Source organism: Erythrolamprus reginae, chromosome 2, assembly GCF_031021105.1.
Source record: "Erythrolamprus reginae isolate rEryReg1 chromosome 2, rEryReg1.hap1, whole genome shotgun sequence".
NCBI lineage: Eukaryota > Metazoa > Chordata > Lepidosauria > Squamata > Dipsadidae > Erythrolamprus > Erythrolamprus reginae.
In genome coordinates this window covers 150,299,049-150,325,311 of record NC_091951.1, presented here as the reverse complement: position 1 = coordinate 150,325,311, position 26,263 = coordinate 150,299,049, and the positions used below count along the sequence as shown (strand labels likewise).

General features: G+C 38.8%; 1 protein-coding gene across 1 annotated transcript in view; it reads right to left on the bottom strand.

The window, feature by feature from the left end:
- The window catches only part of EVPL (envoplakin), a 61,317-nt gene that overhangs the window by 20,059 nt on the left and 14,995 nt on the right, over positions 1 to 26,263 (bottom strand). The window contains exons 2-13 of the mRNA XM_070739866.1: positions 24,208 to 24,310; positions 20,463 to 20,617; positions 19,030 to 19,153; positions 16,899 to 17,024; positions 15,255 to 15,293; positions 13,660 to 13,821; positions 10,985 to 11,092; positions 6,790 to 6,885; positions 6,189 to 6,314; positions 4,866 to 5,012; positions 2,541 to 2,695; positions 1,141 to 1,238 (exon numbers count right to left, since the gene is read on the bottom strand). Of these exons, the coding sequence (XP_070595967.1) occupies positions 1,141 to 1,238; positions 2,541 to 2,695; positions 4,866 to 5,012; positions 6,189 to 6,314; positions 6,790 to 6,885; positions 10,985 to 11,092; positions 13,660 to 13,821; positions 15,255 to 15,293; positions 16,899 to 17,024; positions 19,030 to 19,153; positions 20,463 to 20,617; positions 24,208 to 24,310 (1,439 nt within the window). The remainder of the gene's footprint in view (positions 1 to 1,140; positions 1,239 to 2,540; positions 2,696 to 4,865; positions 5,013 to 6,188; positions 6,315 to 6,789; positions 6,886 to 10,984; positions 11,093 to 13,659; positions 13,822 to 15,254; positions 15,294 to 16,898; positions 17,025 to 19,029; positions 19,154 to 20,462; positions 20,618 to 24,207; positions 24,311 to 26,263) is intronic.

Genomic DNA, 26,263 nt, shown 5'->3' with positions numbered 1-26,263 from the left:
CAGGACAATAAAAACAAGAACAAATAGGCTGAAAAACAGCTTCCATCCCAGAGCAGACACTATACTGAATTCTACTGTGTAATATTAATGCAGTATCAGGGGGTTTCAATTCAATTGTATAGAATATGAAGGTTGCGTGTTTTTTGTTTTACTTTTATAGTTTTCTTATGTATGATGTACACTGAAGATGGCATTTAATTTCGTTGTATGAGGTGCAATGACAATAAAGTAAACTGAGTAACTGCTGTGTCTAAACTCTTTCATGTTCACCTCCAGTTTAAAAAACAATTCTTCCCTAGGAGGTCTAAGATTCTGAATATTGGCTGCAGAAATGAAGCATATCACCTCGAGGTTCAACTACTGTAACGCTCTCTACATGGGGCTACCTTTGAAAAGTGTTCGGAAACTTCAGATTGTGCAGAATGCAGCTGCGAGAGCAATCATGGGCTTCTCCAAATATGTCCATGTTACACCAACACTCCGCAGTCTGCATTGGTTGCCGATCAATTTCCGGTCACAATTCAAAGTGTTGGTTATGACCTATAAAGCCCTTCATGGCATTGGACCAGAATATCTCCGGGACCGCCTTCTGCCGCACGAATCCCAGCGACCGGTTAGGTCCCACAGAGTTGGCCTTCTCCGGGTCCCATCAACTAAACAATGTCGTTTGGCAGGACCCAGGAGAAGAGCCTTCTCTGTGGCGGCCCCGACCCTCTGGAACCAGCTCCCCCCAGATATCAGAGTTGCCCCCACCCTCCTTGCCTTTCGCAAGCTCCTTAAATCCCACCTCTGTCGTCAGGCATGGGGGAATTGAAATTTTTTCCCTTCCACCTAGGCTTATAGAATTTATACATGGTATGCTTGCATGTATGATTGGTTCTTTAAATTGGGGTTTTTTAGATTATTTTTAATATTAGATTTGTTCACATTGTCTTTTTTATTGTTGTTAGCCGCCCCGAGTCTTCGGAGAGGGGCGGCATACAAATCTAATAAATAAAATAAAATAAATAAATATCATCATACGACCTTGAAGTCTTTGGGACTGGAGGTTGAAGTGACAGATTGAAGTCAACACCTCCTTAATATTCTTATTACACAACAATATATTCCTAACAAAAACTACATAAGGTACTGACAGACCTTGATGGCAGGGTTTCACTGATTCCTTGTTGCTGCTTCTTAGGGTGGTCTGGATGGAAGCTCTCTTCTGTTTTATTGTGTTCAGCTCACCTTCTAGCCTAAGCACAACAAAGGGATCAAGACTGTACATTACACAGGGAAATCCTACAATACTTACACATAGGAGGTACTTCTTAGAAAACCTACCCAATCAGAACTTCTAATTATAGATTAATTTAGAACAGTGATGGTGAACCTATGGCATGTGTACCATATTGATGGACATGTGAGCTCAGGTCCGGCATGCATGCATGAACTGTCCAGCTGATTTTCGGGCCTTCTGGGCCCATTGGGAGTCAGGAAACAGGCTGTTTCCAGCCTCTGGAGTGGAGGTGGGGAAGGCCTGTATTTTGCTCTCCCCAAGCTCCAGAGTCTTTCTAGGAGCCTGGGGAGGGTGAAAACGGCCTTCCCCACCTACCCCAGAGGTCCTCCAGAGGCTAAAATCTTGCTGACTTCTGGTTGGACCAGAAGCCCAATTTTTTTGCTCTCCCCAGGCTTCAGAGCCTTTCTAGGAGCCTGGGGAGGGCGGAAGTGGCCTTTCCCCCTGGAGGTCCTCCGGAGGCCAGAAATGACCCATTGTGAATGTGCTTAGAAATAAATATAAATATGTATGTATGTATGTATGTATGTATGTATGTATGTATGTATGTACATGACGGTCTTGGCATATTCGGGTTTCTTCCCGTGTAGGATTTGGAAATTTCTGGCGACGTTTAGACAAGGTCCCACTCGTCATCTTCAGGCTGGTGCTTCTGTCCTTGTTCTAGGGCGAACACAAGAACAAGGACAGAAGCACCAGCCTGAAGATGACGAGTGGGACCTTGTCGAAACGTCGCCAGAAATTTCCAAATCCTACACGGGAAGAAATCCGAATATGCCAAGACCGTCATACCTGTACCCGTGAAAATCTACGAAAACATATATATATACACACACAGGATTTTTTTAAAAAAAATTATACATGTGCAGAATGCCTGAGGGTATGTTTCACAGTGTATATTATTACACAGTAAAAAAAAAATGCAGTGATGGGAATATTCCCATTATAGCATATTCAGTTCTATCTCAATTTTTGTTTTTGTTTTAATCTCTATCTCCCATCCTATATCCAAGGTAAAATCCCAAATGAATATTTAATATCTGCATTCATCAGCAGTTTTTGGTTCTGTGGGATAGCTTTTATTTTATTTATTGATTTTAATTAATAAGTGGGCAGGAAAAAAATGCTGGAAATAATAAGCTTTTTTATATGGCTCATGAAAAGCTTGGGAAGATCATTATCCCGAAAGATGGTATTATAATAATAACAGCAATGCTAGCTTATATTTGCAGGAAAAAGAGCAAAGGAGCTTTGTACTAACCTATTAACGCTGTCTATGGCCTCTAAGTCTGGAGGCGGAATGGAGAAACAAACAGCAGGTGCTACCTTACTCTCTTCTTTGGCATTCTGCACCACCCAGTTTTCCTGGTTGCTATTCTTTTTCAAAGTATACTTTTCACCTCTTTCAAGCTGCACCTAGAAGAATGAAGGTAGGGGGAAAAGGGATTTTGGTTTCTGGTGGATTTCAACTTTTGCAGCAGTACAAATTTAACTTTTTAAAGAGCATTGACCACAAGAATGGGGGTGGTGGTTATGTGCTCTTAGTGCTCTCACGTCTGTTTGCTTTTATTATTATTATTATTATTATTATTATTATTATTATTATTATTATTATTATGTCAGTACAACACAGCAAACGAGATCACTATGCTGGATTTCGTATTTCATCACCAGTCGGGCGCTTCCCAAGCACCTAGGACTGCGTGATGTAGCGGCGAATTATGTTTGCCAATCCCAGTAAAGCGGCCTTTTGCAATTGACAGATGGAGATTTTGTCAATTCCTATGGTTTTCAAATGTCCGCTGAGATTCTTTGGTACTGAGTCCAGCGTGCCAAGTACCACTGGGACCACTTTCACAGGCTTATGCCAGAGTCGTTGCAGCTCGATTTTTAGATCTTCGTATTTCACTAATTTCTCTATCTGCTTCTCCTCAATTCTGCTGTCCCCTGGGATTGCAATGTCGATGATCCATACTTTCTTTTTCTCCACGATCACAATGTATTATTATTATTATTATTATTATTAATATTAATATTATTATTAATAATATTATTATTAATATTATTATTATTATTATTAATTAGATTTGTATGCCGCCCCTCTCCGTAGACATTTGTAGCACACTACTGTATATCTGTATTGTTTTATTATGAGATATTTCAGGATCAACAACAGTGGCCCCCAACCTTTTTGGGCACCAGGGATTGGTTCCGTAGAGAGAGGTTTTTCCATGGATTGGATGGGATGTGGTTTTGCATGCTGCCTGCATCCTATGGATGGGTCTTTGCTTGTTTGTGTGGCCCAGTTTCTGGCAAGCCACAGACCGGTGTGGTGCTGGTTCACGGACGACCAGGGTTTGGGGAACCCTGACCTTGAGGAGTCTAGCTCAGTGCAAGAAATCTGCCCAGAGACCCTCGGGAGTTGGGCGACATCCAAATCCAAATAAATAAATCAAAGTTCTAACACAGGGGTGTCAAAATTGTGTGGTCAGAGCAGCATCACGTGAGTATCATGACTTTTTCCTCCTTCGCTAAACCAGGCATGGGAGTGGCCAGTGCTTGACACCTCTGGTCTGTGGGCTGCGAGTTTGACAACCATGTTATAAGGTCTTCCAAATTTCCATGTTCTTCTATATCATAGGCTTCCCAAGGTATGCCCATGTTACACCAACACTCCGCAGTCTGCATTGGTTGCCGATCAATTTCCGGTCACAGTTCAAAGTGTTGGTTATGACCTATAAAGCCCTTCATGGCATCGGACCAGAATATCTCCGGGACCGCCTTCTGCCGCACGAATCCCAGCGACCGGTTAGGTCTCACAGAGTTGGCCTTCTCCAGGTCCCGTCGACTAAACAATGTCGTTTGGCGGGACCCAGGAGAAGAGCCTTCTCTGTGGCGGCCCCGGCCCTCTGGAACCAGCTCCCCCCGGAGATCAGAACTGCCGCCACCCTCCTTGCCTTTCGTAAAGTTCTTAAGAGCCACCACTGCCATCAGGCATGGGGGAACTGAGACATCTCCCCCGGGCCCATACAGTTTATACATGGTATGTTTGTGTGTATGCTTGCTTTTAATAATCGGGTTTTTAGTGTTTTTTAAATTATTAGATTTGTTCTTACATTGTCTTTGTTATTGTTGTGAGCCGCCCCGAGTCTACGGAGAGGGGCGGCATACAAATCTAATAAATAATAATAATAATAAACCTGAGATTAATTAGTTAATGAGGATTTAAACGTTCGTTCTATAAAACACACACATACAAACGCACATACCACACCGGGAAATCTACATGGTTGGTTTTGTAACCCATTGGACAGCTTTATCAATGTATGGAAAATATAAAATGAATGACATTACTGTATTAGAGATAAATATTTTGCAGAGAGACAGGTCATTATGCTGTGATTTCACACCACACTGTATCCTTTTTAGAGCACTTCACAACTCCTTTCCCTTCTGTTTTTGAGAAGCACCACCACCGAAGGGACATTAAGCAAGAATTTTTAAAAACACAGTGAGATACTTATTAACAGAGCAGAATTGTAAGTGGAACAATTTTCTATCACCCATTATAAAATGTTTCATTTACCTCACCCAAATCCCAATCACAAATGGTATCTATTATAATTGGTTGGGAACATTGGATTCTTCGCAGTTTCAAAGGACTGATCTCTTTACTCCTTCGTTTTAGTTCTGCAATGGTCTTTTCAGCTTGTTTCACGGTCTTCTCATCATTCTAAAAAAGAAAGAAGAGTGGAAAATTAAGAGCTGGTATATATCTGAGGAAAATTACACAGCCAGAGTTATTTTTCTCCAGTTTTTTCTACTTTACTTTAGGGTTTGGGGTTTTTTTTGAAAATCAAAAGTTGGCTGCCACCATAAAAAATCCCTTCTATGAGGTTTAGCTGTGGAATCTAAATCAACAGACACTGCTTATATATAGGGAAAAAAACCTCCACATTTATAGAGCATTTATTCTGCTAGCCTTGAGCCGGAGGTTGGACTAGAACAGTGTTTCCCAATCTTGGCAACTTGAAGTTGTCTGGACTTCAACTCCCAGAATGAATTCTGGGAGTTGAAGTCCAGATATCTTCAAGTTACCAAGGTTGGGGAACACTGGACTAGAAGACCTCTGCGGTCCCTTCAGCACTGTCAGTCTACGTTCTATGAAGGGCTGACTTACTGGTCAGTGAATATAGGTTTGGTTTGGTGAAACACCAGTTATATTATCTCTGTTGCATGTTGAAGCAATAAAAGGACCAATTCTGATGTTGAGCATATTTGTGGGTTAATTACTTAAAGCATATTATCATATTCAAAAGAATGCATGGGAGATACATATTATTCCTATTTCTATCTTATACATGGCTGTGAAGATATGAAGGGCCTATCACAATTTATATATACTTCTGCATCATGGTAGATTGGTTATGACTGGGCAAACCAGTTCAAGTGAAAGTGCTCTTCAATTTCATTCTATTCCATTCTTCTGGACTAGAAGACTTCCAAGGTCCCCTCCAATTCCTATTCTATTCTATTCTATTCTATTCTATTCTATTCTAGTCTAGTCTAGTCTAGTCTAGTCTAGTCTAGTCTAGTCTAGTCTAGTCTTGCATTTCAATTGCCTTTTCAGCAGCAATAGCACATTGTTGGCTCACATTTAACTTGTTATTTTGGGATGCAAATCCAGCTGCAACAACTGAGCAGGATACAGTTTTTCTTGCTGCCACCTTTTCCTTCCTTTGGGTCTGTTTTGTTTATAATTTTTGGTCCTGCAGAGCTACACTTAACTGAACTTAGATGAAGCCATAAATAATAAACAAGTTTGGTTGCCATAGTAGTTTAGCAAAATCATTATTTATTCTAGGTTATTAAGAGCTTGATATCTTTCAGTTCTCCCTTGGGTTCTCACCTCCAGACGGCGCATTAAGTCAGACACTACTCCTGGATTGTCTTTATTGAACTTGCTGTATTTGTTATCAAGATCATTGTTCAGCTTCTTTAAAAAGTGGCTCATATCATCGACATCATCATAGAACTAAAGAGAGAAGAAACAAAAAAAAAAATTAAAAATGACAGATATAAAGAGTTAGAAAATATGATAACATTTGCAGATGCCATGAAGAGGAAATAGCAAATATATTATAGGAAAGTATTAACATTTATGAGGATCTGGACAAACTTGAATAATAAAGGGTGGATTTCAACATGAATATGTATACCAGGTCCTCCTTTTGGGTGGAAACAATAGCATTATATATTATTTTTGTATTCATACAAAATAATCTGGGTATCTGGATGGATCAAAAGCTGAACATAAATCAGCAGTGTGATTCAGCTGTAAAAAGGAAAATGCAAAACAAGGAAAGAGTCAACCTCAGAAGAAGTTATAATGCTCCTCTGTTCTGTATTTGTCAGACCATATATAGAATATTGTGTCCATTTCTAGAAAAGATTGACAAATTAAAGAAATAAGCTGCATTCTATTTTCTTCTTTTGCGTAGTCCATTTACCTTTCTGTAATTCTCTATGCTCTTCAGATGGTGCTCTTGACAAATACACAAGTTGAGAAAATTTTGCCATTCATTCTTCAGGGCTTCCTGATGGGCCTGCAGTAATAAATGATAAATAGATTGAAGATGGATGGATAGATAGATAGATAGATATAGTTAGATAAATATTTATTTATTTATTAGAGTTGAAAGGGACCTTGCAGGTCATCAAGTTCAACCCCCTGCTTAAGCAGGAAATCCTACAACACCCCAGCCAAATGACATAATTCTTATAATTCATATAATTCTTACATCTTTTATTTTTTAATTTAATTTCTTCTCCAAAGACTAACAGCAACAGATAACTATGACTGATCAAATGTAAAATAAATCTATCAAATTTCCTCTCAAATTTGGCTACATTCAAGGCCATATTCAAAATATCAGTCTTGTAGCACACTTCATTTTGTTGTCTGCACAGAATATACCCTCAGATATCTATACAGAGTGCATTCCGAAAGTAATGCAATTTTTTTAAAAATAACTTATTGAACAGATTTGCACAAACGCTTAAAATTTTTCAAAGTACTATCCTTGGGCCTCTACACATTTTTGCCATGACCAGTACGCACCCTGGAAGGCGTCTTCGGGAACCTCTTGCAAGGTCTTCGTCACGGCTGATTGGATCTCTTCTATGGATGAAAAATGGGTTCCTTTCAGGACAGGGAACAAAAAGAAGTCTGCTGGTGCGACGTCAGGACTATGGGGGTGGGGGGTGGGCCAGTGTTGGCACCTGGTGTTTGGCCAAGAACTCGCGGATTCATAGTGTGTTATGGCAAGGCATGTTTTTCCTCCATAGAAGAGATCCAATCAGCCATGACGAAGACCTTGTGAGAGGTCCCTGAAGAGGTCTTCCAGGGTGCGTACCGGTCATGGCAGAATCACTGGAAAAAATGTGTAGAGGCCCAAGGACAATACTTTGAAGAATTTTAAGTGTTTGTGCAAGTCTGTTCAATGAATTCCTTTTAAAATAAAATTGCATTACTTTTGGAACGCACCCTGTATAAACATTTTCTTCTGGATGGATGATGACATGCCTAAAGGTGCTTTCCAAGACTCTGTTTACAAAAAATGCTTTCAAAAATTCTTATGAGATTTTTTGTTTTCACTGGGATAGTTAAAATGCTGTGAAATTTTATTTTCTTAAACATAGTTTGCCCATTGGCGTGCAGATTGCTTATTTGGAACAATATTCAGTCTAGTGGTTAAGGCATCAGGCTATAAATAGGAGACTGTGAGTTCTAGTCCTGCTTTATCCAAAGGGTGGTGGTGGTCATAAATGAATGAATAAAAATAAAATTAAAGGGAGCCCATTGCAACAAATCTCAATGTTCACTTGTATTTACAGTGATAAGACTTGGTCAATTTTTTTGGAGATTATTCTCTTCAAATTATGGTAAATTTTGATTAGTTTAATACCATTACTGCACCTATTCTGCTAATTATAGCTTAGTTTTTCACTAACAGGTAATATTGTGTAAATGTCTTATTTGAATATGAATTTGCATTAATTTGTGTACTTGGAACTATGAATACTGTAAAGACAATAATTTTAAAATTAGTATTATTCCTGACTTGCTTAACAGTATACTGTGTCATTAATAAAGTATGCCTTTAATCTTATTTCTACATCAGATAGTATGTACTTTCAGTTTCACCAGTAGTAGTTATATTAATTGTAAAGCAGGCCTGCAGTCCACAAATATTCAGGTAAAATATGTTATATCACATTATCCGATATATAGTATATCCTGATGGCTGCTATAATAAATAGATAGGAATGTTTACTAATATAGATTTGAAGCAAATTCATTCATTCATTACCTCATCAAGTTAGAATATTGTTATCTGGTCATTTAATTATTTATCTTGCCTTTCTAGTTTTCTGGAAGCAAATCTTCTAGAAATGGATGAGGATCATATTGTGATCTGGAAATTTATTGAGACATTCAATTTCTAAAGTGACATCAATCGTTAAGCATTTCTTAAATGTCTTAATTTATTTCTAGGGAGAGATTTTATGCTTGCTAAACCCTTTTCTGTGTGAACATTTAAGGCAGGGATGTCAAATTCATGAGCCACAGGACGGATGTGTTATGCACTGGCCATGCCCACCTGCATTTTAGCAAAGGGGGGAAAAGTTGCAATATGTCACAGGGCAATGTGTCACTACAAGTTTGACACCCCTGATTTAAAGGCATACCTAAGTCCACCCCAATATGCCAAAATAGCAATAGCTAAAGCCCACTGCAACAATATCGCCAAAAAACCCTCTAGAGTTGTTAACCTGATCCTACGCAGCTTCTGCTCAGGCAACCTCACCCTACTCACAAGAGCCTACAAAACTTTTGCCAGACCTATCCTAGACTACTGCTCATCTGTCTGGAACCCATACCACATCTCAGACATCAACACCCTTGAAAATGTCCAAAGATATTTCACCAGAAGAGCCCTTCACTCCTCCACTCGAAACAGAATATCTTTCGTCCCCTGTCCAATTGTCTTTCCTTTTTTCCACCTATCTTATATATTCTCTTCCTTTCATATATCCTCTCCTCTAAGTTCACCTTCACCCTCTTTTTATATTATTACATGTCTATTTTCTTCCTATGTGTTTCTGTATTGGACAAATGAATAAATAAAAAAAAAAATAAAAAAAATAAAAAGTAAAAAGCATGCCTCTCTTTAACAGCTGCTTCTGGAAGCTCTATAGCTACCTTTGCATTTGTTAATGCTTTAGCATTAGGGACAATTGCAGGCAACATTTAGACACCTCTGGTCAAATTGTAGGTTTCAGTTCCTAAATGAACAGAAACTGAAGCTACTCCTGTATGGCAAGTATTACAAACACTTCCTGCCAGCTATCCTCGTTTCTTCTCTGTATTTTCTCGTAGACCTACCTTTTCCTAGCTCAGAAATATTTTTAGTTTTTCTTGCATGCCCTATGTATTTGATATCTCCCCATAGATTTTAAATAACATTCAAATCTGAAGTTAGAAAACGCCACTTCAAAATCATTTATCTTCCTTTCTGCAAATTGTTTGGTTTGGAAGATTGTTTCAGATCATTGTCTTGCTGAAATACTTAAAGATCTTTTCAAGCTTCAATTTCTATACGGATTGTACTGAGGCAACGAGGGAACATTCTGTCTTCCAGATAAATGGATTCTTGATTATTAGTTTTTTAAAAAAAGGTATTCAGCCACTCCATTTTTTCCTACTTGACAAATTTGGTCTGAAAAGAATAATGATGGAACCACTAATCAAAAAGGGTGAAAAACTTATTTGGATGTCTCATAAGCAGTGAAATCCCCTAATTATAACCTCATTCAGAAGCCTCCTTTTCTCTGATGCCAGGCAGCACCTATTCCCTCAGGGCAAGGTGAGATAGAAGAGAGGAAAGTCCATATTGTTGGCTCTGCTGAGACACCAGTAATTTGTGGCTCTTCTTTGCCTTTGATCTTTTCCTAAACCAGTTGCTCCTTAGAAGATGTTTGTAATTAAGAACAGGTGGCAACATTTGTTTTCCTTTTGCTATTAAGTTTTGGTCCCAATCTAATTTTGTTAGTCTGAAGACAGGAACTTACAAAGGTACCTTTGTTAAGCTCTTGAGAAGAATAGGGCAAATAATAATAATAATAATAATAATAATAATAATAATTATTATTATTATTATTATTATTATTTATTAGATTTGTATGCAGCCCCTCTCCGAAGACTCGGGGCGGCTCACAACAACGATAAAAACAATATTATAATGGCAGAAATCTAATATTAAAAAAAACTAACCCTATCATAATTAAAAGCCGAACAGCACATACATACCAAACATAAATTATAATAAGCCTGGGGGAATGATGTCTCAAATCCCCCATGCCTGGCGGTATAGGTGGGTCTTAAGTAGTTTACAGAAGACAAGGAGGGTGGGAGCAGTTCTAATCTCCGGGGGGAGTTGAGTCCAGAGGGCGGGGGCCGCCACAGAGAAGGCTCTTCCCCTGGGGCCCGCCAGACGACATTGTTTAGTCGACGGGACCCGGAGAAGGCCAACTCTGTGGGACCTTATTGGCCGCTGGGGTTCGTGCGGTTCAGATATTCTTCAGATAATCAAACTAATGAAAATAATCTGGTCCTTTAGATTTCAGGATTTTAATATTTACCTGGATTGGGGTCACTGCTGGATGCTTCAGTTCAATCATCCGTTCTCCGTCATCCTGAAGCATATTCACATACTCTTCCTGGTTAAGAAGTTCATTGTTTCTGAACTCCTGAAGAGAAGGAAGAAAGAATCAATACAGTATAAGTGGCCACAATGAAGGGACTGAATGGTGTAAACCAGTGATTTTCAACCTTTTTTGAGCCGCGGCACATTTTTTACATTTACAAAATCCTGGGGCACACCACCAACCAAAAAGACACAAAATGACACTTAAGCTCTTTAAAAAGATGACCCTTCAGGAGGCCATATACAATATAGATAACATTGTGATGCATTGTATATCACCCTCTGCGGGGCCTCTTATAAAAAGAAAAAGGTCAAATTTCTATATACACCATCAGGACAGACATAACTGGCTGAGGCTTCATCTAGTGGTGGCAACATTTACCGCCAGTCCTGACCAGGATTAGAAATAGGGACTATGGGGAGGAGTAGCCACTTCAACTACTCGCCGCAGCCACACAATGACAACTGCGCAGCAGCCCGAGTGGGTACCTTCCTGAGTGTGGATGAGAGGTGGCCTGCTATTGGTTCATCACTAGTGGTTGGGATGAATCCTAGAAAGTGATTGGTCAGTGAGCGATCCCTGTGCCTCCATTGTTCCTGTCGTTGATAGCTGGAGGGATTGTGAGGGAAATGTTTATGTTCTGATGGAGGCGGCTGGCGGCGGGCCGGATAAATGGCCTCCGCGGGCCGTAGTTTGGGGACCCATGTTTAATTTCCCCACAGCACACCTGACTGTGTCTCACAGCACACTAATGTGCCGCGGCACACTGGTTGAAAAACACTGGTGTAAACAAATGGCCAATAGTGCAACAAATAGACTGGTGGGAAATTTACTTCTTTGGAAGCCACCATAGCCCTACCAGAGCACTAGTAGGTTATTTACGAAATTCAAGTATAAGGGGTCTTATAAGGGGGATAGGAATTTCAATCACTCAGCAATGCGGTTATAAAGCATGGTGTCCCATGATGACACTGCCCAGTGGTGGCAGTTCTGGCTGTTCCTGTTTACCATTGTTAAGTGAATCATCACAAGTTGTTAAACAAGGATTTCACTTGACCATGACTTCCAACTTTCTGCCAGATTCACCATTGGCTTTGCTTGTAGGAAACTGGCACAGAACATTGCAAATCACAAACATGTGACTGATGATGTTGCAACGGTCACATATCTTGGCCAATTGCTGAGTATCTGGATTGCAATCATGGGGGGTGTTGTACATACTCCTGGTCAGTTGGAGGATGAGGAAGAACTTGAGGACTCTGATACAGATAGTGTTTATGAATTAGTGGTAGGCCCTGGGTTACAGGTAGTAGAACAGGTGGGAGGCCAGCCACAGGATGTGGCTATGAGTTCAGAATCTAGTGAGGAAGAAACAGACGTTCACTGGGTCAATTCTAAATTCAGAAGGGTCCAAAAATGTAAGGAACAGGTGTTTGGAAGAAGATATTAAGGGGAGGAATGGATTAAATACTGGAGTGATGTATTTGGTACGTCAGGGGGCCAGTGGGGGTGAAGGGTGGAGTTTCAATGTTGTAGTGCTAAAAATGAAAGGTGTTTTCATTCAACTCCCGAGTGAGCAAGTTCATTCTGTGTTATTTTATAGCCATTTCTGCTGTTTTTGAATGATACTGTAACTACATAAATCTTGGTAGACGGAGGAGGCTGGGAGGAATGCATGTGGAATGTAATTAAGAGAGATAATGGGAGAAAAGGAATGTGCTAGTATGAACCTCATTTTGACTACGGAAGTGAAGAGAATAAAAATGGAGTTTGTTTATGAAATACTGCATTTAGTAAGAGTTATTTTTAATAGCTAAAGTTCTACCAGAAACCAGAACAGGGGGGAGACATTGCAACAGCTGGAGCTGTAAGTATCACTTATTCAGCAGCATCACAAGTTTGACTAGTCCTTGAAAGAATGGACATTAACCTTTACATTTATCAATAAATAAATTTTGTTGAAATCAGTATGGTTAGCATAGTTCCCTCTAAGCTGAGCAGTGAGCAATCGCTCACTTAAAAATCATCATCAACTGAGAGTTTTCCAAACCTGCCCAGAAGCCGAGAGGGAAAGAGTGAGAGGGAAGGAGAGAAAGAGGAAGAGAGAGAAACAGATAGAAAAAAGAGAAGAAGGAAAAGAGAAAGAAAAAGAATGGGAGTAAGGAAGAGAGAAAGAAAATCAAAATCTAGTTTGAAACTAGCTCAACTATTTAAGTGGCATTTTGATATTGATAGAGTTGCCCTATTATGAGCTCATTGTTATAGACACACAGTACAGTATTTTATTTTGAAATTCTCTGAGGCAAAACAGGGTGGGTTTTTATTTATTTATTTGTTTGTTTATTTATTTATTTATTCTGTGCCGCCCAGTCCCAAAGGGACTGCCGCTCAGACACTATACTTTTCCGCCCACCCCCCCAAAAAATTAGAGGGAACACTGATGGTTAGAGGAAATTTTTGCCTGGGTTTTCCTGCAAAACTGTATGTAGCATATGGGCAGGCATATGCCATTGGGCACATCTGAAATTGATGCTGCAGGAGTATCATGTTCTTTAACAGAATCCATGAACCAAGACTTCCCACACCTACAGATCCAACTGTTCATTTACCTCATACTCACGCCGGACTGACTGGGGATCAATCATCTGATCACTCCAGTCCTGCTTCAGGATCTTCTGCTGTTGCTCCGAGAGATACGCCAGCTCTTTCATGCAGCCTTGGAGGTGGGTGTAGAGGCTGTTCAAGCTCTGGCCTCGCCAGATAGAAGCTTTCTGTGAGATTGAGGGGGAAAATACTGTTGTTGTTTCATTTCATTGTGGTACAGTTGTCATCAACCAGATATGGTCCTCACATTCCCGAATATTACAGCCCTTGATATTATGGCCTGAGGTTTCCAGGAATGGTAGTCCAATAAGATTGGAGAACACCATTTTGGAAAAGGGTGCTGAAAGTTTTTATAATGCCCATCTAGTTGTCAGAACATCCGTACTGAGAATGCTAGATTTGCCATTGATTTTTTTAATATTTAATTAGATTTCGATCCTGATTTTCATGCAGGAACTAAAGATGGCGTACATAATACTTCCTCCTCCTATATTTCCCACGACCACCTGCTTCTATAGCTGAGAGTGATCTAGAAATGGAGTCTCCCTACTCTTTGTCCAACATTGTGCCCACACTGCACCATAATGAGCCGGGGTGGCGCAGCAGGTAGAGTGCTGTACTGCAGGCCACTAAAGCTGACTGTAGATCTGTAGGTCAGCGGTTCAAATCTCATCACCTGCTCAAGGTTGATTCAGCCTTCCATCCTTATGAGGTGGGTAAAATGAGGACCCAGATTGTGGGGGCAATAGGCTGGCTCTGTTAAAATGTGCTATTGCTAACATGTTGTGAGCCGCCCTGAGTCTGAGGAGAAGGGCGGCATAAAATTCAAATGAATGAATGAATGAATAAATGAATGAATGAATGAATGAATAAACAAACAAACAAACAAACAAACAAACAAACAAACAAACAAACAAATAAATGCTGGCTCTTGGAATTCTCTCTCAGGATCTCTTAAGCTTCCAATCCAATAACAGTCGCCAGCATCATGCTTGAGCTACCTCATGATCCTCTGCAAAAACTGGATGCTTGGTGGGGGCAGGAGAGTATGGTAGGCTTGTTCTCAGTAAGGCACTTCTCTGGTTTGAATGGATGAAATTCCAAACTGTTGTGTCTTATAAGTAGGGAAAATACTCAACAGTGTTGATGCTCTTATTTATTTTTTGTTCTTATAAAAAGTCCTCAAATCAGTAGTGGGCAATATTGTATAAGGTAACATCAATATGCTTCTAGGTACTTCTTTTAGTGTCCACCAGATCTTCTCTCCTATATCTCTATTTAAAAAAATTAAAGAAATAGCTGGAAACAGCAACGCACAATCCCAGCCTCTAATATCATATTTGTTTGCAGGGAATTCTTTGGATCAAGGGCCCAAATGAAATAGAAGAGGGCACCTATGAGTTTAGTTAATATTCCATGAAATGGGGGTATTGTAAATAGTCATAACTACTATGGCATTTTATACACAGGTATGTCTATCATGGCACTCGGTTTGGGAGCCAGATTTTCTGATCACAGCTTACATGAATCTTATATAGCGGTTTAATAATATTCTCTTTTTAAAAAATTATAGCCTACAAATGGTGAATAAAATTCTTACCAGCAAGTCCTTGTATTGAGTCTTTAAATCTCCAGCTTCCTGTTTGGAGAGAGCAAGATTCTTAAAAGGGACAATTCTAAATGGTTTACATAATGTATTAAAAAAATATACCATCTTGTTTTATCTTACTATGAAATTACAATTTTACGCTATAATATTTAGATTTAATATGGCCTTTTGCTTAAAAAAACCCCAATTTCCATGAGCAAACTGACCCCTTCATAATGTAGTCAATATTTTAGTCAATATTTATCAAAACTTAAATATTGAAGGAATTGAACTGTTAACTAAAAATCCTCAAATATGCATTTGACTGTCAGTCAGTACTATGAATAGGTATTTAATTTTTTTTAAAAAAAAGCTAATTATGACTCGGTCTGTAAACTGTTTTGTCTGATAATTCACTGACAGCAGAAGTGCAATATTATTAAAGGGTCTCTAATTACAATACGATTACAGAGAGCTTTTAATGAAAACATTCATTACAGTAATGGAACATTTTAGTACTTGACTTTCAATATGCTGACATTTAACAAACCTTTTCAACTACGTTCTGCAAATGTTATTAATTTTGTTAAATACATTTATATGGTCGTCCAACTTGCACACAAGTGACTCCCAGCAGCTTACAACATTAAAACATTAATGATTTGAAATTTCCCTATTTTTTTCTTATCTTGCAGCTTCAGAATGAATTGCTGGATAAGAAGAAAAAGTAATCATTCCCATTCCAACGCTGATGGTTTGAGTTTGAATTTAGTTTCAAAGAGCATGGCCAAAGTTGAAGACTTTTAAAGTTGTAGACAAAACATCTGAAGGGCATCAGATTGTCTGCCCCTTTTGTCTTCACAAATTCAGTGCTCTCATATGTGTTGAATTACAGTTCAAAATGTCCATAATGAGCTTTGGACAATTACTGGATTAGCTAGTGATGATGGCACTTGTGTTCCATTATGACTTTGTTTTGTATTTTTCTTCTTCACCATCATTGTTAATACATTCACAATTATGCAACACAAAAATGCTCACAATAAATACTGTCAGCTCTCCCATCATATTACTGGGATACGATAATCATATTTCTACATGTAGAATAAAGTTCCAAGTCTGTTGCCTTAGACTTCTGATATTTTCATATATTTTTCTTCTCAAGTGTAGTTCTGCTGCCTAGAGTACAATAATATAATATTATAATATTCACTGTCTGAAGTTTACTTTTCAAGAGAAATACTATGCTTACCTTTAAAGGTTATCAAATGAAGACTTGTGAATTTCACAAGAATAGGAATTTCATCTGTTCATAAAAACTATCAATTCTAGAATACTAAAATTCACTGGGAGTTAAGAATTTGATTTGTTTAACGCTAAATTTGACTGGCGATTTTCAGGATAGACAAAGCAATAAGACATAGTACAAGGATAGATTAAATAATGATATGTAAAACTACATAAAATTATTTTAAAAAAAGAATTTGGTTTATTTAAATGGGTCTTGTGAATGTATAATGATTCACTTTTGAAGGTGTGTCAATTCCAAATTAGATATTCCTTACAACGATCAGATTAATTATTCTTCACTCTCAAACCATACAGCATTGGGAAGACATGTACTATAATACATCTTTACACCGTGTGCCATCTTACCGCACTGTGAAGATTTTTGATCTGCAGGCCGTATGCTTCTATCTCCTTCTGAAGAATGTTGTGTTCTGCAATCTGTTTTTCCAGCTCAGGCATCGTAGGTCCATATTCCCCTCCACTGATTTGTTTCTGCAACAAACCCATCAGTAAGTCATCACACTGTATATATTTAGAGTTATTCAACCACAAGGAATAAACCGTTCCATGTTGTTCTTAATACTTGTGACCGCTACTAGCACTCAAGCCAAATGATCCTGAAGTGTTAGCGAGTGGAACTCAAAACCAGAAAAGGGGGCAGGAAAAGTGATTATGGGAAGAAGTGAGACAGGCAAAGACTGGCGGGATCAGTTTGAAAGGTTTTGAAGTTGTCTCACCTAAAAGCTTCTGTTATTGATCAATCCCTACCTTGCAAAACTGACCCATTTGATACAAAGAGTTTATTATGATATTATATTTCTGTGAAAACACAGTCAGAAAGCCATGAGTAGAAGAAAATCTGATATATTGAAAGCTTACACAACTAAAGCAGTTGAATATGTTTACTATGTATCCAGGGCAAAAGCAATACAAGGCGACATACAAACCCTCCCGGCCTTAATCTAGGTATGTTGATAACCTACTAAAATAGTAATACAAATGGGGTACCCCGATCTCACTCTCAGAGTAACTACTCTAGGCAACTCCTTTATGAAGTGAGAGGATTCCGGTACTGCCTTCTGCCGCACGAATCCCAGCAACCGGTTAGGTCCCACAGAGTTGACCTTCTCCGGGTCCCGTCGACTAAGCAATGTCGTTTGGCAGGACCCAGGAGAAGAGCCTTCTCTGTGGCGGCCCCGGCCCTCTGGAACCAGCTCCCCCCAGATATCAGAGTTGCCCCCACCCTCCTTGCCTTTCGCAAGCTCCTTAAAACCCACCTCTGTCGTCAGGCATGGGGGAATTGAAATTTCCCTTCCCCCTAGGCTTATAGAATTTATACATGGTATGTTTGTATGTATGAGTGGTTCTTTAAATTGGGGTTTTTTAGATTATTTTTAATATTAGATTTGTTTACATTGTCTTTTTTACTGTTGTTAGCCGCCCCGAGTCTTCGGAGAGGGGCGGCATACAAATCTAATGAATGAATGAATGAATGAATGAATGAATGAATGAATGAATGAATAAATAAATAAATAAATAAATACGGAATGGCATTTTAGTGCTTGTGGTTAAAGCACTTTGAATATTCACTTTCTCTGGGTTTGAGAAATTTCTCTGGGTTTCAAGCATTCAGGAGAAGGGCAGCATAGATTTCGAATAAATAAACAAATAAACAATACTGCTCAATAGTTACTAGATTTTATAGAATTGAGGTTTTGTGATAGAAAATCAATTAAAAACAAGGATATTCTATTTGCGCTTAACCCCCCCCTTTGCTGAGAAATTGCATTCAACAATAAACAGTCCCTATTTCTGCAATTCATTCAGCAATGATGAGACAAGCGGGCTGAAATATGGTTGCTAGGTTGCATTACCAGTCAAGCTGCATGTTCTGGATAATATTTCCTGACTACCTGGTCTGACATGAATTATTAAACCAGGGTTATTTTTATTTTGCTTAGTGGTAGTTTTTCAGTACATGATAACAAACTTGTTTTATCCATTGAGCTAAACTATAGTTTGCATAACTGTGGTTCATTCATAAGCTATAGTTGGCTATGTTTATATAACATAGTTAAGATCAAACAAACCACCATAATGTGTAAACTTGGCCAATATAACTTGGTCCGTTTTAAAGATTTGTCTGTGAGAAAGCAAACTTCCTGGTTAAATGGTTATTGAAAAGATTATTGTATTTCTAGGGCGAATCTGTGGAGAGGGGCGGCATACAAATCTAAATAATAAATAAATAAATAAATAAATAAATAAATAAATAAATAAATAAATAACAGTCATTTGTAAAAGCCACGCATAGCCTGATAAGCATCAGTTAGGGTAATTTTTATTATGCCAATATCATCTTTGCCTTGCAAGGATAAAAAAACACTGCTTTGATCTCTAGATAAAGCTGGAATTCATGTTCAACTTTATTTATTTTGTTGATCAAGAAATGCACTTGATCAAATGAAAGGCCTCATACCCAAGCAGCAAGTCTTACCTGTTTTTGTTCTAGAATTTTTGCCCAGTCCACTTTGGAACCAACTTCAGAAAGTGTAAATTTTTCATAGAGCTCTCGATATTCTGTACATTGATGTGTCATTCGGATGTGGAGCTGCTTGATACTTTTGGAGGGGAGAAGAAAGGGAATTCCTTCATTAGAAGAATGGGTTTCTTCAAGAGAGAATTGCCCAAACCTGATCTGAAGTTTGTCACGTAAGTGTGTCTCCATGCACTTACTGTTTCTTTTTTTAAAGTTTTTTTCCCCCAGTCTTCATATATACATCCATACATATACCCTAAACCATACCAAAATATACAGAGTTATACATTTCTATCAGTAATGAGCAGCCAAAACTTTTACTGTCACACTGTGGATGTGGCATATTTTGTGGGTGTGGCTTAATGGTCATGGGACTAGGTAGGTGTGGCTTGCCAGCCATGTGATTAGGTGGGAGTGGCTTGAACGATCATCATCGTTCAAGTGAACTGTTAAGTCCTTGACTTACCACCTTACCAGTGTCGCTTGCTGGGGTGACAATTTGCTGTGCGTTTCCCGCACTCTCCTTCCTGGGTCGCCCCCCGCCTCAGGCTGGGTAGCTAGGCGAACAGGTGCTGCCAGAAGCATAAATGCTGCCAGCACCACTTTCACCCACACCTTCTGCTTGGGAGGTGACTGCATGAGACTGGAGGGGATCCGGGCAGGAGAGAAGGAAGCTCGTCCAATGCCAGGGAGGAGGAAAGAGGAAAAAAGCAAGGAGCGCAGATGTAGCAGCAGGGAAAAAAGAAGAGCCGAGATGAGACCAGTAATCCAGGAAGTGACAGCTGCCGATCAGCTGCAGCTGTGCACGCATCTTCATTTCCGCCAGTGGAAGTGTGTTCCACCCCGTCCTGCCTGCTGCCCAACCCTGATTTCTATCCAATATACAGTATCATAAACCAGTATCCTAATTTTGCACCTATTATACAGTGGTACCTCGACATACGAGTTTAATACGTGCCAGAGCCGAGCTCGTATGTTGATCAATTCGTATCTCGAACAAATGCATTTAGATTTGGCTTTTCGCGCCGAGATAACTGGAAAAAATGGAATTCTTGCGCCACCTAGTAGATGCTCGGCTCATATCCCGAATTTGAGCTCGGGTGTTGAACAGAAATTTTGCTCGTGTCTCAGCTCGTAACTTGGAATACTCGCATGTGGAGCATTTCATAATACTCCTCTCCCTCTCTCTTCTTTCTATCTTCTTTCTCCTTCCCTCCTCCTTCCTACTTCCCTCCTCCCTTTCTCCCCTTCCTTCCCTTTTCTACTTCCCCCTCCTCCTCCTCCCTCCTGGCCCTTCTCTGAGTGATTCTAATCAGAGTTCATCTGTAAGTGGATCTCCATGCATTTACTCTTTCTCAAGAGAGCTGCATGGAATATAAATCATTACTTACTCTTTTTCAATTTCAAAGGCTTGAGGGTGTTTGAGATGCTTGACTTTGTCTACATCTAGGAAAAGGTCTTTCAAAAGTGTCTCTGCTTCTTTCAGGTTTTTACCATTGATCTGCTGGAATTCCAAAGGTTTGTTCTGCTGACGATTAATAGCATCCTACAAAAAGAAAAACCATAATACGCATTGGCTTCGTTCCCAGCAGAGAGGACAGAGAAGGGCGGCATACAAATCTAATAAATAATTAATAATAATAATAATAATAATAATAATAATAATTTGTAAATCTAAAAGGCAATGTTTTAGGGTGTAATTATGTAATTCTTGATCTTGACATCAATTCCATAAATGCAAGTTTTATCTTATAGTTATAATGTCAGCTTTTATCATATAGTATACACCAGTGGTGGGATTCAGCAAGTTCTGACCAGTTTTGGAGAACTGGTAACAGACATTTTGAATATTTCGGAGAACCGGTAAATACCACCACTGATTGGCCCCGCGGCCCCTGCCCCCATCTATTCTCTGGGAATGGGAATTTTGCGGTAACCTTCCCCTGGAGTGGGGAGAGAATGGAGATCCTTCCATACCACACCCATCAAGCCACACCCACAGAATTGGTAGTAAAAAAAAAAAAGAATCCCATCATTGGTATACACTTAATTTACATAATTCATCACATTGAATAAACTTTTTTAAAAAACTTTGAACTTGGGGAAAATAACTTTGGCTGAACACTGAATTAGATATTTATTGTTTTGATTGGGCAAGCCATGTTTTATATATTCTGAGTTCCCTGATAATAGCCAGGAAAGTACCTTAAACTACTTTTGAATGGTTATCCTCTATCAAACATGGAAGGAGAGGCTCAAGAAAAACTAAATTAGCAACTGAGATTAGCAACTACACCAAGAAAACAGTCATCAAGAAACATAGAGTTTAGGTTCCCTCATCCTAAGATAAAAAAATAAAAAACATTTTCATGAGTTAGTTATAGTCTTTTTTGTTTCAAACTCAGACCATACATACCATACATTCAAACATAGTCATCACTATATTTCTTTTCAGATAGCAGCACTGTATAAAACACAAAAAGACGCTCCCGAGTCTCCGGAGAGGGGTGGCATACAAATGTAATAAATTATTATTATTAATTAAGAAGGTGGGATGAAGCAATCAGCAAAAGAAATTAAGGGCAGAAAATAAAAGGAAAGGAAAAATAATTCTGATTTGCTCCAATAGCCATAATTATAGTTCTCTGTCTTTGCAAAACATTCTTGCTTCCATTAAGCCCATATCCTGATTCTAACAATGATTTTACTCTTTCAATATGTCAGCTCTCATCGATGCTATCTCAGCTTGGTTGTTTGCTTACCGATATTTCATTATCTGACTAGGTAACACCATCAGCCGCCCCGAGTCTTCGGAGAGGGGCGGCATACAAATCTAATAAATTATTATTATTATTATTAATTATTATCAGTGCTAGTGAGTGTGAGGTTCATAGCACTGACTTTAGCTTCACTCCCTAACATCTCCCTAGCATTCCCAAAGAAATATTTCTTTTAGCATTTCCAATGTTAAGGAACCAATGTTTCTCCCCAAATTATTTTATCATTTTTATGTTTAATTTTGTTCACTCTGCCAAAGGCTGTCAGGTGCGAAAGATCAGATCTGTGAAAGATCAAGTTCTCACATGAAGGTTCAATTAAACTGATTTATTACTAAAATCTATACAGAAATCTTCTCAACTAAAAGCACTTGCCTGGAATTAGATAAGGATCAATGGCACTTACTCCAATGGTTGGAGTAAGCTTGCTTGTGGCTACATAACAATTCTAGCCTGATTCCACTTTCCACCCTGCCCTCAAGCTCTGCCAGTCGTACAAAAGCTGTTGTTTAGCCCTTTTCAAATATCTCCCAAACACTTTTTCATCAAAATTGCTTTGCATTTTCTTCCCTCTTTTAATGTTAACTGTTCCCTATCCTTTGATATATATTTTGAACTCTCTTTTGTTCTGTATGCAAACACATATAGGCATCTACCACCCTTCCCCAACCCCAGTATATCAAAAGTCAGGCCTCACGGTCTAAATATAGAACACGTTGAAACATATGTTTTAAAGAAGCATTGTTCTTGTTTATTATTTATTTATTAATATAATTTACCGGTATATGCCGGCAACTTCTCAAAGACTCTGGGTGGCTTACAACAAATAAAAACAATATTTAAAAGAACAATTTAAAAAATAATTACAAAACTCTAGCAAAAGCCACAGAGATCTCTCTCTCAATATCTCTCATGGTATCTCATTTGGTTTTCAGCCCCAGGCCTGCAGAAAAACCAGTAGGGTGGGGAGGGTGCAGATCTCCAGGGGCAGCTGGTTCCAGAGAGACGGAGCTGCCACAAAGAAGGCCCTTCCCTGAGGCCCCACTATTTTGGCATTGTTTGGTAGAACACATTCTGATTTCCCCTGATTTACAATGTTCTGCCCGGGTGTCCCAACCGCCCGTAATTACAGTACAGGGTAATTAGTCCAGAAAGACACACACCACATGATAGAAGGAAAACCAAAAGTCTTTATCAACAGAAAAGCAGAAAAAAACTCCCTTTTTAAATGTCAAAGGGATTTTCTGGTACACACAAGGCACAGGTTAAATGCAATCCAATTTCTCACCCAGTAACTTGGAAATTGAGTCCAAATTCCAAAGTCCAGAAAGTCCACACACAGTCTTGAACAGGGAAACAGCAAAGCCACGATCTTGACAAACTATGAATCAGATAAACTTCCACGAGGCTAACCCAGCACGCTGTTCTTTTTATCTGTAGCACTAATTAGAGCATCCCCACCCAACCACAGGTGGCCTCACTTATCTCCTGTAATAATCCTTCAGTTGTTCTCTCCTGTGCATCACTCTATGCACACGTGGATCTGTCATAAGTTCTTGTTCAGAATCCAGGGATGATAAGGATGATTGATCTCCTCCTGGGCTGTCTGCCAAACTCCCCCCTTCCCTGCTACTCACACTTCCTTCGTCAGAGGAGCCTTCGTGGGGAGATTCTATCGGAAGCAAAACAGGCCTGGGGCATGTGGATGTTTTCCCCACCTCCACCTCCACATTTCTTAGGGCAGGAACTGGGCCAGAGCCAACCACAACATACAAGGTACTAATTCATTCTTTCTTGAGATACACTTCATTCAAAATTTATGTGAATCTGATACATTTCATTCACAATTCACTTTAATAACGTGTATTCATAACCTCCTTTCAGACCTGTTAAAGGTTTCCACACACTTTCAAAAAGCACAAAATATCTATTTTTTTTTCTTTAACATCATTCAGTAATTGAGTCCATTGAAGTTAGGTGGATAATGAATTTAAATAAATAAAAATGAAACAAAAATGTGCTTTATCTAATATTTAAAAAACTAAAGAACTTTCAAAGAGGAGATCTCTTGAGTTTCTAATGAAGATATCTGAAGGACCATTGTGTTGCAAGAAACTATTTTATGAGTTTAATCCACTTTTTTAAATTTATTTTTTAAAATATTTTTGTACATCCAGGCAACTCTGATTTTCTGTAATCTTGTCATTTTGAAATAAATTCCCCTTGTATCTGATTAGATTTATTTTATGTATTTTGCCCAACCAGCATATGAGATCTTACTATTCTACTGGGAGCTTTCTGCAATAAACTTTAGAGTCAAACATATAACATGATTTTTGTTTTCAAGTTCCAATTTTACCTTCTTAAGTTTGGTCTGTGTTTCAAGGATGTCCTTTTCCACCTGGTCAGCATTTTTTTGCATGCGAGAGATGAGCACCGCTAGATCATTGTTGCTTGATGATCTGCAGATAAGGATACAGAAATCATATAGGTCAAAGATACAGTTGTTTTGCTCAGAATTTCATACTGAAACCATATTCTTTTTGATAACTGTTTTGCTCAGTATACCATAGAATTAGAACCCAAACAGGAACAATTTCCTTTAAAAATTTCCATAGTCAATATTTACATAGCAATGAAGTACAGATCGACCTATTTGATAATACAGTGTTCCCTCGATTTTCGCGGGGGATGCGTTCCAAGACTGCCCGCGAAAGTCGAATTTCCGCGAAGTAGAGATGTGGAAGTAAATACACTATTTTTGGCTATGAACAATATCACAAGCCTTCCCTTAACACTTTAAACCCCTAAATTACAATTTCCCATTCCCTTAGCAACCATTTAGATTATTACTCACCATGTTTATTTATTAAAGTTTATTAAAAATAATATTTATTAAAGGCAGACGAAAGTTTGGCAATGACATATGACGTCATCGAGCAGGAAAAACCATGGTATAGGGGAAAAAACCGTGAAGTATTTTTTAATTAATATTTTTGAAAAACCGTGGTATAGACATTTCGCGAAGTTTGAACCCGCGAAAATCGAGGGAACACTGTACAGTTAGTCCTCGACTTACAACAGCTTGTATAGTGACCATTCAAAGTTATTATTGAGAAGAGGGACTTATGACCATTTTTCATACTTACAACCACTGCAGCATCCCCATGATCATGTGATCAAAATTTGGATATTTGGCAACTGACTCATATTTATGACGGTTGCAGTGTCTCGGGGATCATGCAATCTCCTTTTGTGATGTTCTGACAAGCAAAGTCAATGAAAAAGCCAGATTCGCTTAACAACCGTGTTCCTTTAGTAGTTCACTTAACAGGTGTGGCAAGAAAGGTCGTAAAATAGGGCAAAATTCACTTAAGAGACATCTTGCTTAGCAACAGAAATTTTGGGGTCAATTGTGTTTGTAAGTTGAGAACTATCTGAATGTATTAAATAATAAGTAAAAAAAAAGACACAAATCTTTTGCGAGAAAGAATGATTAGCACTCCTATGTCCTTAATATGCACATAATTCAAAGAAAACCTTTAGATACCTCCCCTTCCAAAATCTTTAATTGAATAACTTTCAAATTAGAATCTTCTGTTGCTTGTCAAATGATGAGTTACAGCATGGGTGCAAACTCGCAGTGTCATGTTGCCGTCATGTGACATTTCATGATTTCCCCCCCTTTGCGGAGCGCGTGTGGCCTGCGCATGATGCATGTGGCCCACAGGCCGCGAGTTTGACAGCCCTGATAAAGAAAATAAAAAACTCTGGACTCACTGACCATTAAGTCCCATATTTTAATTATCACTTCATTTTTCCATCAAATTTTAACGCTTATTAAACACCAGAGGCACATAGTACAAATTCTCAACTAGAATAAGATAAAACAAAGCCACTTTATATCAACCAATAAATATTAATATCAATGTTAAGGTTGCCCATTGTCACCTTCAGTTGTAAAATATCATACGCCAGATGTGTTTAAACCAATTGTAGAATCAAGCATTCTACAAAAGCTTTACGTAACCATATGAAAAGAACAGCTTCCTAATTGCAACATAAAGAGCATAATAATAAAAAAGGAAACAAAGTATAAGAAACTGGGCTTTATGTGATCAAAGAACCTTAAGATGGCAGTTACAATAATATAGGGATGGCGAACCTATGGAACAAGTGCCACAGCTGGCACACTTAGCCACATCTGAGGGCACGTGAGACGTTGCCCTATGTCAGATCCAGCATTCATGTGCACGCTCGCCAGCTGGCTTTCGGCCTTCTTTTCAGCCATTTTTGCTCTCCTCAGACTTCAGGAAAGTCTCCTAAAGCCTGGGGAGAGGGAAAATGGCCCAATGAGCCAACAAGAAGTTCACTTGTGTTTTATTTATTTTTATTTATTTATTTTGTCCAATACA